Raw genomic sequence first — 15749 nt, 5'->3', positions numbered from 1 at the left:
ATCTGGATTGGTTCCCTTTATGTATCATTAGAAAACATACAAGCTTCTTAGGAAATAATATAATATAGTATAATATCACATAATATGATATAATTTAACATAATATAATATAATATAATAATAGTGCCTATCTCTTAAGTTACATTTCTGTCTTTAAATAATAGACAAGTATTTTGCATGTCTAGAAAAACATGTAAATCAATATGAAAGTTTATGAAATGTGCATAGGACACTAGAAAGACAACTGAACATCTCTGAGTTCTTGCTTCAGGTCTTCACATTCACCACGATTGTGGCTGAGACACTGCCATATTCTGACCTTTATGTCTGTTAGAGCTGACCTTTATGTCTGTTAGTACCCAGGGAGCTGGGGGGATCTGCAACCCTATAGGTGGAACAACAATATGAAATAACCAGTTACCCCCCCCCCAGAGCTCATGTCTCTAGCTGCATACATATCAGAAGATGGCCTAGTCGACCATCAGTGGAAAGAGGCCCATTGGTCCTGCAGACTTTATATGCCTCAGTACAGGGGAACACCAGGGACTTTTGGGATAGCATTGGAAATGTAAATGAAATAAATACCCAATAATAATAAAAATATAATAAATATAATAATAAAAAGGCTCATGTCATCATTCTGTTTGAAACAAAATATAAAATCCAAATACAGGAGTTCAAAGACCAAAAGCACTAGGATTGGATTTTTGGTCCTATTATAATTGATCCTTCACTTTAAAAAAAAAAAATTGAAAAAAATAACAGAATAGACTTTGTGCGTACTTCTAATGTGTGTCAAGTGAGTAATCTAGGTAAGAGCAGTGACTACTATCAACTGTCCAGACTGTTTAAACCACAGAATGCCTTAGAATAATTTTTTGTTTATATTGTTAAATTAAATATTTTAAGGCTTTCCCAATCAGCTTTGCCCCATGATTTTGTAGTTTAAAGCTCATGAAATATATCATACTAACATAAATATTATTACTGGTATGATTTATATACAACACATTATAAAAATGAGATATGAACAGGCAAAGCACCTTGCTTAGGTCACACAACCAGTATTTAACAAGGCAGGAACTCAGCTCACCTTTTTCTAACTAAGCCCCTCATTTGCCACTCACAGAGCAACACTCTATAAACTAGCTTTGCATCTGGCCTTTGATGGAATTATGTCCTTATCTTCCTACAGAATTCAATAACTCTGTCTTACAGAACCATCCTGAGTTTTTCACCATTACATTGTTGTTGTTGTTATTTATTATTGTTATTATTATTATTATTCACTGTGATGTGCCAAGTTTTGTGTTGAGAAGAAGAGTTGAAATAAAAACCATAGATCATCACTGGAGATCATTGAAATATTAAGGGTTAGTGGAGGTCTGGCCCAGTAACACGGCAAGGAAGTAAGGATGGTGAATATGTGATGATGTAAAGTCACTGGGCTTGACTCATAGGTTTGTTAGAATCATGATATTTTTTGTACATAATAAAGCCTTTTTTCTCCTCTTTTCTATCCACATCACCCCCATGCTCTTGACTTCTGAACATCTCCTAATTCCTTTTTCCTGCTTTGTTCAAAAATTTACCCAAAGTGAAAGCAAATCCATGTAGCACCAAATCAAGCATCAAGAGAACTAAACAAACCGGTAAATAAAACTTACCATGAGGTCCTCCAGTGCACCAGTGTCTTCTGCCCTGAGAATCAGCTGTCCTCACTCCAGTAAGGCTTCATTAATTAATGTGTTCTTTCATTTCTGGTTTGAATGATGTGAGGCACACTCCCGTTGCCCTTAACACAGTGAGGTCTCTGAGGTAGAATCTAAAACCATATCATAGATTACTCTCCACATATAGGAAGCGTAACTTGCGATTGACTACATGGGGGTGATAAAGCCCTATTTCTTTCTGTCTTATTATTTTTGAAAACAAGCAATTCCTGTTCTGGAGACATCTCTAACATGGTAATTACCTATCAGAAGATATAATCTGCTACTCAGTGAGCACTTCTAGAACTGAAACAGAAATACCCTATTATATCAGGTGATCAGTTAAAAATATTTCTAATACATTTCATAAGTGCAATACCTGATCCCATCATCAACCTTAAAACAGCTAAAGTCACTGTTTAGACAAGCACCATACCTGGGGCAGCAGTGGCTGGAAAATTGTCACCCTCCTTTTCTTAGGAATCAGAACTATCTATCTTACTCTTAGGGGACACCCTCTGCAGACAGCACTATGAGTTCTCTTATGTCTAATGACCAGTGTTACCTCCTCTGTCTGCACTTGCAGACTCCCTGGTGCTCAGCAAGATGGGTTGTTTCTTATTAGTTATGTCCCACTGCTCACACAAAGACTGGCATAATCCTGAGAGACCTAAGACTGAGGAATCCCAGAAAATGTCTGGGGTCTTCTGAAGCCCAGGTCCTTAGGTAAAACAAAACAAAACAAAAACATACAATCTAGTGATCAATTTAGTAATCTAACGTCCAGGAAGATCGTCTTTTGGAGACAAATCTAACACATTAACCACACCCTATTATACCCAACAACATATTCTATGGCTGTTTTGGCAGAAATTTTTTAAAAAATGGATACTGGAAGAATGTAATTGTCAAGGCTTTAATCTTATCAGTGTACTCCTTAGAGATTTATATGTAATTCATTTCAAATTTTATTCTTTGACTTCTTAAATTTATTTTAAACTTCATATGTATGTGTGTGTACCTGTGAAAGTATATGCAATATATTTGTAAGTACCCAGGAAGTTCAAAAAGGATGTTGGAGGCCTTAGGACTGGAGTGCAAAGTGATTCTGAAAAAAAAAATATGATGTAGGCATTAGAAACTAGACTTGAAACCCCAGGAGAACAGAGATTGCTCTTTGACAATAATCAGTCTTATCAGCTACTTTCTTATGATTTAATGTCTTGAATATTAGCTCAGAATTTCAAAGGTGAAACAAAGAAACTTTTTGTTGGTTTTCTTTGAGACTCAAACCCAGTTTCTTGAGTATATTGGTCAACCCTTTTTCCAAATCACTATTTCACCTTCAGGGAATCTTAAGACTTTCTAAGTTAAATCTGAGCAACCCTCTTATATCACATACAAGAATATATATATATATATATATATATATATATATGTATATATATGCAAGAAAATATATAATATATATGCAAGAATATATATATGTGGTTGTGTGTGTGTGTGTGTGTGTGTGTAAATTTCTTTCATGTATCAGTATTTAGGTCCATAAATATTGTCATTACTATTAGTTTTCCATTTGTTAGTTACTAACATTAAGCTCAAATTTTTGAGTCAAATAATTTATCTGCACAAATAGCAAGTTACCTAGCTTTAAATTAAGAGTGGACTTCTATTCCAAATACCACTGTTTATACAAGCTGATGCTGTTGATAGTATGGACAGAAAAAGATTGTTGCCTTAATTAAGATTGCCAGTTTCTAAACAATATGAAAGCTATAAGAGATAATGATAAATTAAAATATTTTAAGAGTCAATCAATTATTGCAGAATTGCTACAAAACTCAAAGAAAAATGAACCATGACTTTCTCACTGGACTCTGAATTATTATATAGTGTGAATTATTTAACTGGGTCTCTGCTCCTGGCAGGTTGGGAGCCTGCTGCACCTTTCCATAGAGCACTCTGGATTTGTGAATGAACAACAACAACAACACAAACACACACACACACACACACACACACGCACGCGCACACACACCAGTTAATTATGGTGTGTCTTGGCAAGTGAATGGTGGGTATGTGGGCACTTCAAACAAACACTCCCCTTAGGTATTACAGAGTTAACATCTTTTAAAGTCAATATTTTGTATCTGCTACCCAGACCCAATCAGGGAAGTGGCCACTTTCCCAAATTCTTACTGTGTATGGACTTTTAGGTTTCATCTTTCTGCTTCCCTTTCATGATGATCCTCTGTCTTTTCTCCCTCCCTCTCCCAAGGCTGGAAATCCTAAAAGTCCAGCTTCTGTCTACCCAACCATTTGCCTTTGGCAACTTTACTTCCCAACCAGAGCCAACTGGGGGCAGGCTTTCTTTAGCCTAAGTGCAAGACACTGCAAACAAGTTTTTGGGTAACACAATTAGCATGGGAACACAAGCCGCTACAGGACTCGGCACCTAAAATAAAATTTGTATATTGTAAATATACAATATATGTATATGGCTATTTTGCCTGATGGCACAAAAATATTTGGTATTAAAATCAACTTCACATTTTCAGAAACATATTCAATGAAATAACTTCTCATTAACAGGTGTTCTCAAGTGCAAGTTTTAGATTTCTACAAAATTATGCCAACAGATGTCTTGAAAATTAATGAACTAATGTTTAGTTTATATTCACATTCCTGTACCTTGGATACAATGGAACAAGTGCACAGAAACAGACAGCATCTTCCTGTGGCTGGTTCCTGTGCTTTCAATCAACACAAAGTCCACACAGCTAGCTTTATCTCTAAACTTCAACAGCAATACTTTTGCTTCAGTCTTCTGAGGCCTCTTGTTGTAGCCCAGAGAGAAAAAGTTGCTCTGGACAGTGATAACTATGTGTTGTGCTTCAGGGATGGATATACTGGTTTATAACCACCATTATCAACAGAAATTTAAAGACTTTGCTGTTTTCTTTGTTGTTTGAGGGATGATTGTTTCATAATTCTATTAGGGTTGTGTTAGTTAAAAAGATAAATGAAACCACCTTTCCTATATCTTTAAGCAAATGTAATAATTTCCATCAACTCAATATTCATTGTTTATTAATAGATTCTTCTCTCATAAAATATATCCCAGCCACAGTTTACCCTCTCTCCGTTTCTTCCAGCTTCCCCACATTATTCCGTTTCCCCCAAATCCCTCCATTTTCCTCCAGAAAAGAGGAAGCCCCCAAGAGATGACAGCCAAATAGGAGAAAACAAAATACAATGAGAGAAAGCAAAAGCCTTCATATCAAGGCTGGACAAGGCAAACCAGAAGGAGGAAAAGAGTCCCAGAAGCAGGCAAAAGAGTCAGAAACACACCTGCACCCACTGTTAGGAGACTCAACAACACAAAACTAGCAGCCATAACATACATGCATGAGACCTGGTGCTCAGGACCCATGTAGACCCCATGCTTGCTGCTTCAGTCTCTTTGACCCCATATGAACCATGCTTAGTTGATGCAGTGGGCCATGTTCTGGTGTTCTCCATTTCCTCCAACTTCTACAATATTTCTTCCTCCTCCTTTCACAGGGTCTCCCAATCTCCTAGGGGAGGAATTTGATAGAGACCTCCAATTTAGACCCTTGTTCCACATGATGCCTTGGGTCTCAGCACTGGGTCCCATCTACTGCCAAAAGAAGCCTCTTTGATGATGACTGGACAAGGCTCTGAAGTATGAGTATAGCAGAATAGTGATTTCTTTTCCTGCAGTGCTGGTTCCACCCTTGGAACCAGCTAATCAGTCTGAGCTAATCAGTCTCATGTTCCTTGCCATCCATGCCATTTCAGGAATGTGCTCCTTCTGGTACCTTAGGCCTCAAGTTCTTTAACATCACCATTGCCCCAGCACAACTTGCTGCCACAACAGCTGAGTTGTATTGTTATAGCCTCCTATATTCATTATTTATTGTTAGGTACGAAATAAATAATACAAGTTTGAGAAAAGAATAAAAACTTATAAGAAGTATATATTTATATACCAATAGTTAAGACTTAGTTGCATTGATAGATAGATATACATTGGAGAAACTGATAACCAACAATTTTACATTATATTTTTATTGGGTATTTATTTCATTTACTTTTCTAATGCTATCCCAAAAGTCCCCCACACGCTCCCCCACCCACTCCCCCACCCACCAACTCCCCCACCCACCCACTCCCACTTCTTGGCCCTGTCGTTCCCCTGTACTGAGGCATATATAGTTTGCATGACCAATGGGCCTCTCTTTCCACTGATGGCGGACTAGGCCATCTTCTGATTCATATGCAGCTAGAGACACGAGCTCCGGGGGGATGGGGGGGTGGGGTACTGGTTAGTTCATATTGTTGTTCCACCTATAGGATTGCGGATTCCTTTAGCTCCTTGGGTACTTTCTCTAGCTCCTCCATTGGGGGCCCTGTGATCCATCCAATAGCTGACTGTGAGCATCCACCTCTGTGTTTGCTAGGCCCCNGCATNGTCTCACAAGAGACAGCTATATCNGGGTCCTTTCAGCAAANTCTTNCTAGTGTATGCAATGNTGTCANNNTTTGGANGCTGATTATGGGATGGATCCCTGGGAATGGCAGTCTCTAGATGGTCCATCCTTTTGTCTCAGCTCCAAACATTGTCTCTGTAACTCCTTCCATGGGTGTTTTGTTCCCAATTCTAAGAAGGGGCAAAGTGACAATTTTCAAGAAAAAAATGTGTAAAGGATACCTTAATGAGACTATTAGTTCACTCTAAATGGACTTATACCTATCAAAAATATATAGCACCTCAATATTGTTGAAGAAAGATACTGATGACTGAATATATCAGTTTCTCAGAGAGGAAGTGAAAAAAATTACATTTAAAGATCATTCACTTAAAAATTATTTAAAGTAAGTTTCGACACTGAAGTATCACTTGTATCATCTATATCACCTATAATGGAAAGCTTGTGGTTATTAGCAATAGAAAGTAGTGACACAGGGTTCTATGACTATGTGACAAATTATAAAGAGTCTGAGATATTGAGAAGAGTTAGAAAGGCTTCAGTTCAAAGTAATTTGTTTTTCATCATCTCTGTGGGGCATAATGAAACCACTCTCTCATGGGATATTTTGATAGCCTCCCTCTGGTATTTGCCATCTGTTTCTCCATGTATTGTAGTAAATAACTCTCATGCCAAGCAGCTTCCCCTAGTAGCGGTTTTGAGCCTCTCCTTACGAGTCCACACATTTTCCACCCGTGCCCAGGTAGGTAAGAGGAAAAAGAGGCGAGAGATGTACTTCTGAACTTGTTTGCCAATTTTAGAAGTCAGGTTTTAAGGTGAGGTGATCACATGGTGTGCTCGTCAGTACAGCTGAAGTGAGGCCTTCTGTTCAGGAGTTTCTTAACTAAAGTTTTGCTCCCCCATTTTAGAATGAAATTCGGAGTCCTTAGTGAATGACATTCGAGAGCTTGCCGGAGATGAAAACAGAGCCAGCTAATAGAAGAGAAAAACATTGCAGGAGTTAAAAGTTCAAACAATGGGGAAGTCAGGGAAGAGAAGTGGCAAAATTAGTTCTCTTGAAGGAGGACTGGGAGGAGTAGATGTTACAAAAGAATTTGAGGAGGGCTAGAAGCCAGTCATAGTGGGTGGAAGTTGAAAGAATGAAGTGACTTCTGAATCTTCAAGTAGAAACGGAACAATGTTTTGGCTAGTATGGAAAATCTACCATAAAGTAACATGGACAACAGGACACACATACCTGGAAGCTGGAAACTGAGTAAGCTGTAAGTTCTAAAATGCTACCTTTCAGATAACCATAACCTTTTTCTTTAGTTTACTAGAACTTAATCTTTAGTTTTAAATGCCCCTCTCCCCACCCAATGTATAATTCCTCAAAATATTTTATACATTAGAACTTAAAACGGATTTTGAGTTACTGGTGAATTTTATGTCTCTGTCAGATGTTAATATACATATGGTACAATAAGAATGTATAAACTTTCAATTTATTTATTTAAGCAACATTCATTATGCAGCTTGTATGATAGGAATAAATGAGTGATGTCAATGCTATGGAGAGTTTATGATCTTCAACATTAATGACGCTGAACATCAAGTAAGAAAAATCTATCTGGATAACACGAAGAACAGAACATTAAATCAAACGTGCTGAATGTTAATTATAGGAGCAACCGTGAATATTTGATAGAAATTTAATGGCTAGAATAATCCTCAAGATCAGAAATAGCCAGGGATATTCCAGTAAAAGGCTTCATAGAAACTAAACATTAACCAGTTAAAATTACTATCAGAATTCCTAAACCACAGTTTGTGATCAAAAGATGGCAATCTAATTTAAGAGGGATTAAGCTGTATCTAGTGTGTTGAACCATCCAGTGTGAATAGATAGCAAAATAACTAAAACCAAATGAAATCAGTTGGAAAAAAACATATCTTCATGGAAAGGGGCTGGTAACATGTCTGCAAACAATAGCAAAAATGAACTAGGCTACGTAACAGAGTGAGTATAAAGTGAGTTTTACAGTAAACCTTGCAAAGGTGTAAATAGTGATCTTAATATCTAGTTATGTTTGAGATCTAAGGAGCCCTAAGCACAGAAAAGAAAGGGAAATACCTGCAGTGAATTCCATCATGTTCAGGAATAGATTTAAACGAAGGGGAGATAGGGACTATTAGCAAATGTTAAGAAACTTGTACTTATGTGGCTGCATACATTTTTGTTGGTTAAAATAGGAGTTTTATGTGGTTTGAAAGCAAGATCTTTGCTTTAATGTGGTGAGACCCTGTGTGATGAATATCTGAGCACGGGTGCTTTGTCATGTGACCATATTCTCCAGTTCAGTATGCACTGTGCCTTTAAAAATATTAACTTAATTTAATCTGACATTCTAGATAAATTAACAAGAGATTATATTAAGTTACCCTTGTTCTTAGTGTCTTAGGTCTTCGAAGAGCCTTCTTGTCAGGTCTATAAATGTTCCTTGCAATTGTGTCATAAAAACAGACAGGCTTTATAAGACTCATTACCTGTTGTTTATGTCATATAAATGTGTAAAGGTATTATAGCCACCAGATAAAGGGAAATAAATAGACATCTACATGGCAGTGGGTGTAAAGCATGACTCACTGATGAACCTCTTTTCAAAAACATATTCCTACCCCTAAAAATAACATCTGCGATTTTTCATTTACATATTTCTAAAATTGCACCGAATTCGGATTTTCCTAAGGGAAAATGAAGTGTGTATATGTTTCTTTTCTTCTTCTCTGTTGCTGTCTGTCTCTCTTTTTGCATGTGCATGTGTATGTGTGTGTGTGTGTGTGTGTGTGTGTGTGTGTGTGTGTGTGTGTGTGTGTGTGTGTGTGTTGAATGTCTATGTGCATACAGCTGGTGTATGTGTGACTGCTTTTGGAGACCTATTGATGCTGAGTTTTTGCTCAGTCTCTCTCCTTATTCCTACTGAACCTGGAACTATGAATCACTAAAGTGTTTAGTCAACGAGATCTAGGAATCAACCTGTCTGTTTCCACTCCCAGCATCTGGTTTATAGACACACTCTGCATATCCAGCTCTTTTAGAAAGGATGCTGGGGACTCTATCTCAAAGAGTCTCATTCTCATACAGGAAGTACTTTACTGACCAACTCATCTCCCCAGTTACCATAGGTCTCTTTCCTATGCCCTTTTTCCTCAGGGAAAATATTTCTATTTAATTGATCATCAGATCATTATATTTCATCATATTTATATTTGCTATACATAAGACATCATATTTGGATTCTAGGAATTTTCTAGATAGTTTGCTTGAGTTTTTCACTTTCCATTCTTTCCTGTCTTCATATCCAATTGTAGTTATATCAATATTTTCTGCTTCTTCTATATAGAAGGTGGAGACTTTCAACACATTAAATTTAAATGTATTCACCTAATAAGAGATAATATTTGTTCCTACTTCTTTAGAGATAAAGATATAGAATAACACTTCTCCTTTCAATGATGGTGATCTGAAACTTTTATTAAAGTATTGGCATTTATTATTTACCGATGCATTAATTTGTCAAGCAGATGTTTTCTGTTTATTCCATGAAACTATTTGTTGGTGTCCAATCCTGTTCTATCACAGGCTGAGAAAACAAACCATTGCTGTTTTACTTATCTCAACTCTTCCTTGCATTTTGATCAACATGGATTTTGAAAGAGTAAGCCTCTCATTCTAAAAGAACATACCAAATGTTAGAAGTTCATTGGAAGAACAAGTTACCAAATGAAGTTTGCCAGATTACATGAATCGTATAACAGTTATTATGATCATGCAATTTCTTTCTGCAGAAGGAAGATCAGAAAAGTGTTCATGTGACTAGAGTCTTAAGTGCTGACATGTATGATGCTGATATGTGGGAAAGTACAAGGAGTGCTTTGAGAGTTCTGAAAAGTTTAGTACAAATGAAGCACTATTTTTAAAAATGTTATTTATTAATTAGTTATTTTATTTGTTTACATTTCAAATGTTGTCCCCCTTCCTGGTCTCCCCTCCTCAAACTCCCATCCCATCCTCCCTCCTCTTTGCCTCCAAGAGGGTGCTCCCCAACTAATCTATCCACTCCTGCCTCACCCCTCTAGTATCCCCCTACATGGGGGCAACAAGTCCAAGGGCCTCTCCTTCCATGGATGCCAGAAAAGGTAATCCTCTACTACATAATTAAATAACATAAAAAATGAGATTTTGAGAATACTTTGATTTCACCATTTAGACACACAGATCATGTCTTTACTTTTCATTTACACTTGATCAGTGTTATTAGACTGAGAGTGCTATGGAAGTCAAAGGAATTCTATTATTTCCTACATTTAACAGCATTTTCTTCATTGTCCAAGCTGTGCATAGCTATTCAGATAGTTTAAAAAAACTGACTCATATAAATATGTCAGAATTAGTGTTGACTTATGGGACTACTATAATTTTCTCTTATGTCTTCTAATCTATCATTTTTGTCTTACAATAGAAACCTTTGAAATCTGTTGTCAGCTGGATAAAAGGATTTATGGAAATTACAAACAGTAGCTGGTTCCAGCCACCTACCCTTCTTCTAACAGGCATCCCTGGACTAGAAGATGTGCAGATATGGTTCTGCATCCCACTATGTGTCATGTACCTAATTGCCCTCCTAGGAAACTGCACCATCCTCTTTGTTATCAAAACCACCTCCAGTCTTCATGAGCCTCAATACATATTCCTATCTATGTTGGCAGCTACAGATGTGGGTCTCTCTGTATCAACTCTGCCGACAGTACTGAATGTCTTCCTCCTGAATCACAGAGCTATTGAGTTCCACTCATGCTTGACTCAGATGTTCTTTATCCATACCTTTTCTTCCATGGAGTCAGCCATCCTACTGGCCATGGCTTTTGATCGGTTTGTTGCTATTCGTAATCCATTACACTATACTGTAGTTTTAACCCCCACTCGGATTATTAAGATAGGACTTGCAGCTGTTGTTAGGGGTGTGATGTTAATGATCCCCTTGCCAATCCTGCTCAAGCGGTTGCCTTTCTGTAAGGGTGTCATACTGTCCCATTGTTACTGCTACCATCCAGACATCATGAAGCTAGCCTGTGGTCCTGTCAGGGTCAACATCATCTATGGATTGTCTCTAGTCCTCTGTTCGTTTGGAGTTGACTCTGTATTTATTGTCATCTCTTACATCTTGATTTTGAAAACAGTGCTCGGTATTGCCTCAGGAGATGGTAAGCTCAAGGCACTCAATACCTGTGTCTCCCACATATTTACTGTCTTTATATTTTATGTCCCACTCATTGTTCTGGCTCTAATTCACAGGTTTGGTACATTTGCATCTCCTCTTCTCCATGTCACCATGGCCAATCTTTTTCTCTTCTTGACTCCTGTTCTAAACCCCTTGGTTTACAGCTTAAAAACCAAACAGATAAGGTCTGCCGTGTGTAAAATATTTAAAGTTTGGGGAAACTTGCTCAAATAACCACACACAGTCTTAGCAAAAGAGGTGTCATACTTTCTGCTCTTTCATCTATTTGCTTCTCAGGAATATGCTTTTATTTCATGGAATAAAATGGGGAGAAACGAGGAGATATTTTTGTCTTCCACAAAGAGGACAGTATTTTGATTATCATTAAAAATATATTGATCTACTACTCTGTAATTATATGATTATATGATGAGATTCAGTATGCGATATGCATATTTTTGTTTAGTGACTTTAAAGAGTCACATAACCAATGCAAAACTTGAAGGGATATGGAAACCTAGCAAATGCTACCATCTTTTAGAAAACAAAAGCAAGCTTAGTCAACATAAGGGGGGAAATGCCATTTTTTATTTTTAAATTATTTTTAAACTTTAATATAAAATTACAAATAAAATTATTTTTTTAAATTTAAAATTACCCACCCGACATTAAAGATAGCAGCATACTCAGAGATATGGGAGGAGGATAGAATGTTATACTTGGAGGAAGTAGACTATAATCATAGAATTTCCTCTGGTGGAAGCAAATGTCAATCAGAGAGGAGACATCTGAATGCTGATCAGCATTTACATTTATTTATTTAATTAATAATAACATTGATTTATATGCTTCATTAACTTTAATAAACTTAGTAGGCCATTAAAATACTTTGCTTGGGATACACAGCTGCTCTCACTCTGCTAACAACCCTTAATACAGTTTATCATGAGGATCTATTAGGAAATCATTCCATATACTTATTTGGAAATTATGTCATGTTTTGGCTATTATTAGAGTTTTATAATTGAAGTCTAGTATAAAGGGTATTCATTTTGTTATTATTCTCTGTTTTATTTTGTAATATCCTTCTCTTTCTCTTTCTCTCATTTCTCATACACATAATCACAGAATATATGGAAAACCCACCTAAAATGCTTTCCCTAACACTTGAATAACCATTTGATGCAGCATACAAAAATCTGGTATCTGACATATATTTTTCCACCTATCAAGTTGGCATTTTCTGGTGGACATAGCTGAGTGTCCTTTGATTCAACTAAGTTCTTATAGTATCTACCTAGAGACAGCATTAGGTCAAAATTATCCAGACTAAATCTTGAATGACTATTCCAACTTAGGAGTCACTGGACCAACAGTGAGTTTCTTCTCAATGTCATTTTGATGGAACTCTTGGGAGTTGTTGAAGTCTAACTATCATGAGCTCAAATTTTAAAGTATGTTCAAGTACTTTATTAAGGAAAGAGAAAAAATATACTGTCGGTCATAAGCCAAAGCCAAAAACATATATAGTGTTGCTAAAGTGAGAATAAAGATTTAACACAATCATAATTATTTTAAAAATTTTTATGTAATGAAGGGGCTCCAACAGTTCCAAGCAAGGCAAACACAGGTCTGAGCATGACAAACATTGCATATGGGGTTTTTGCCCTTTTAATCCTCCCTCTTCCCATGCCTTCCTTAAAACTGCTAATTTCCTAAAGACTACCCCCTGAGGTCTATTCCCTTAATAGGTCACTGACACAAAACACTAAAGTCCAATAATCAAATTTCATTATTTTGTTAATATGTCCAACCATGACATGCCAAGCTACCTTAGCACAGACTCCCCTTTCCCTTTAATACTCACTTCTGTGAAAAATGCCATCTTCTACATCTCTTTGCATCTTTGTTCTTTTGCTTCTGCTTGCTGCTATGGCTGCCTTTGCAATTCCACCCACACCCCCACTTGCCTTCCATGGTAATAAATCTCCTTTGGGTAATGAATTTGTGCCTGGGTATGTCCTGTATGAATTCCCGGGATTTGACCTCTTAACATAACACAGTAAATACCAATTTTTAGTCCAGGTGAAGTTAGAAATATGGAACTCAGTCCCACATTACATGAAGAAAGACATTTAGAATACTTAACATTCAGATGTAGAAAAATGAAAGCATTTAAAGTAAATTTAGTAAATGCTACTGAATGAAACTAATGAAAAAGACATTTAAAAGTATGTAGAAATAAGGGGGTTAATCTTCACCCTGGAAACAAAAAAATCAAAGTCACTTAGGTATAGAGGAAATCTGAGAGGAAAATTGCATTCAAAGAAGTTGTTGAATTTTACCCTGGTTTTCATGTCTTTGAAGACTATTGCTAAGAAGAACATATGCATGTGTTCATGCATGTGATCTGAAGATCACAAGCAAGCTTCTCAAAGTGACGATCCAGGTGTTCTGAAACTGGGGAAAATCAAAGACACAAAACTAGCTAACAATGGTGTGAGCTACAGGAATTCAGAATAAATGCTTTGTTCCTCTAAAAAGATGTGCATGCAGATCCAGAAGTATTTTCAGGTAAACTATACAAAATAATTTACTAATGGGATGCTATGACCCACACACTCTGTAGCAAGGATGGTCAACGATGGTTATGAATTTTGTTCTCTTATAAATAGTGCAAGAAAGATAGAGGATATTTTAGTAAATAAAATAGAGTAAGAACCTGAGGCAGAAATTGAAGAAATAGTATTGGGGATTTGATGAAGTTTCTGAATCTTTTATGGAATTATTTAATTATAACTCTCATTTGGAACTATAAAAATGTAGTACCTATGAATAGAAGACAACAAAATATATAACAAGAACTGCTTTTCACTGTTTAGTTAGCAAAGTCCATCAAAACATGGACTAAGAAATATAGGAGAAATAATACTTGTGATTATATAAATGTCATGTCTTTATTCATAAAAGCTGTAATTTCAACATTTTATTTTATTTTCATACCTATATACACATTCCAGATATAAATACAGTAAAATAAACAATCTTGTGTATGGTGAAATTGAAAATTGTACTTTTCTTCATTCAAACTGTCATTAGCTTTCTGAACTGTTCATCTCCTCTGGATCTTCAAAGATTTTCTCAGGGCAGAGCGAATCTGCTTGGTCTTCAGGCTATACACAATTGGGTTAAGCATTGGGGGCATAAAAAGATAGATATTTCCCAGGACTGCATGTGCTATTGGAGAACTTCTGTGGCTGATGCGATGCATTACAGTTATTGCCAACAAAGGGCCATAGTAGATAAAAACAATAAAGATATGAGACAAACAAGTATTGAGCGCCTTCATCTGACCTTCTCTAGAAGCGATCCCCATAACTGCTTGAAATATCAGAGCATAAGAAATAGCTATGAGCAAAAAGTCCACCCCAAATGAAAATATAACCAAAACAAGACCATAGAAAATATTGATCTTGACTTGGCCACAGGCTAGCTTCATGACATTTGGGTGGATACAGTAGGAATAGGACAACAGCTGCCCCTTGCAGAATGGTAATCTCTTAAGCAGTATAGGCAAGGGCATCATGAGCGCTACACCCCTCAGAAAGGCTGCCAGTCCCATCCTGGTGACTCGTGAGTTCGTCAGTATTGTTGTATATTGCAGGGGGTGACTGATGGACACAAAGCGGTCAAAAGCCATAGCTAACAAGATTCCTGAACCCATGGAAGAAGATGTATGGATGAAGAAGAGCTGAGCAAGGCAACTGTCAAATGCAATTTCATAGAGGTCAAAGATAAAAACTTTTAGCACAGAGAACAGTGTAGAGACAGACAAGACAATGTCAGCCCCGGCCAGCATAGACAAAAATTGGTACTGGGGCTCCTGCAGACTCCTTTCAGTCCTCACTAAATAAATTACAGTACAGTTCCCTGCCAATGTGGTGATGTACATCAGGCTCAGGAGTGGTCCCAGCCACAGGCGTGCACCCACCAGCCCTCTGAGACCAGTGAGGATGAAGACAGAAGGTTGAAATGTGGTATTAAATTCAGACATGGACAGCTATGAGAATCACTGTGCAAAGCAGTTTCTCTGTCACTGAACCCTGGAAAGAAGCAAAAGTTAAATGTCACATTCAGCATGTTCTAACAAATGTGTTGGATATTACCTGTGAAGGATAGCGTTATTGGGAGTAAAATGACTTTAACAATTATAGCAAGGAATGATTGTTTTCTTGAATATTGTCTTGAGCATAGATAAT

At 36.9% G+C, this 15749-nt stretch overlaps 2 protein-coding genes across 2 annotated transcripts; one reads left to right on the top strand and one right to left on the bottom strand.

Moving 5' to 3' along the window:
- Window positions 1–10770: 10770 nt before the first annotated feature.
- Window positions 10771–11724, top strand: LOC110299346 (olfactory receptor 51G2-like). The gene has a single exon (XM_021169024.1). It carries the CDS (start codon window positions 10771–10773, stop codon window positions 11722–11724), a length of 954 nt encoding a protein of 317 aa, XP_021024683.1.
- A 2878-nt stretch (window positions 11725–14602) lies between these two features.
- On the bottom strand, window positions 14603–15544 carry LOC110299488 (olfactory receptor 51E1-like). The gene has a single exon (XM_021169199.1). It carries the CDS (start codon window positions 15542–15544, stop codon window positions 14603–14605), a length of 942 nt encoding a protein of 313 aa, XP_021024858.1.
- Window positions 15545–15749: the final 205 nt, after the last annotated feature.

Source organism: Mus caroli, chromosome 7, assembly GCF_900094665.2.
Source record: "Mus caroli chromosome 7, CAROLI_EIJ_v1.1, whole genome shotgun sequence".
Taxonomy (NCBI): domain Eukaryota; kingdom Metazoa; phylum Chordata; class Mammalia; order Rodentia; family Muridae; genus Mus; species Mus caroli.
The sequence above is the reverse complement of the archived record's forward strand: the minus strand, read 5'-3'. Positions and strand labels throughout refer to the sequence as shown.

Bases quoted from the DNA above. Each gene is read 5' to 3' on its own strand.
- LOC110299346 (XM_021169024.1), top strand. From the start codon at position 10,771: ATGGAAATTACAAACAGTAGCTGGTTCCAGCCACCTACCCTTCTTCTA.
- LOC110299488 (XM_021169199.1), bottom strand. From the start codon at position 15,544: ATGTCTGAATTTAATACCACATTTCAACCTTCTGTCTTCATCCTCACT.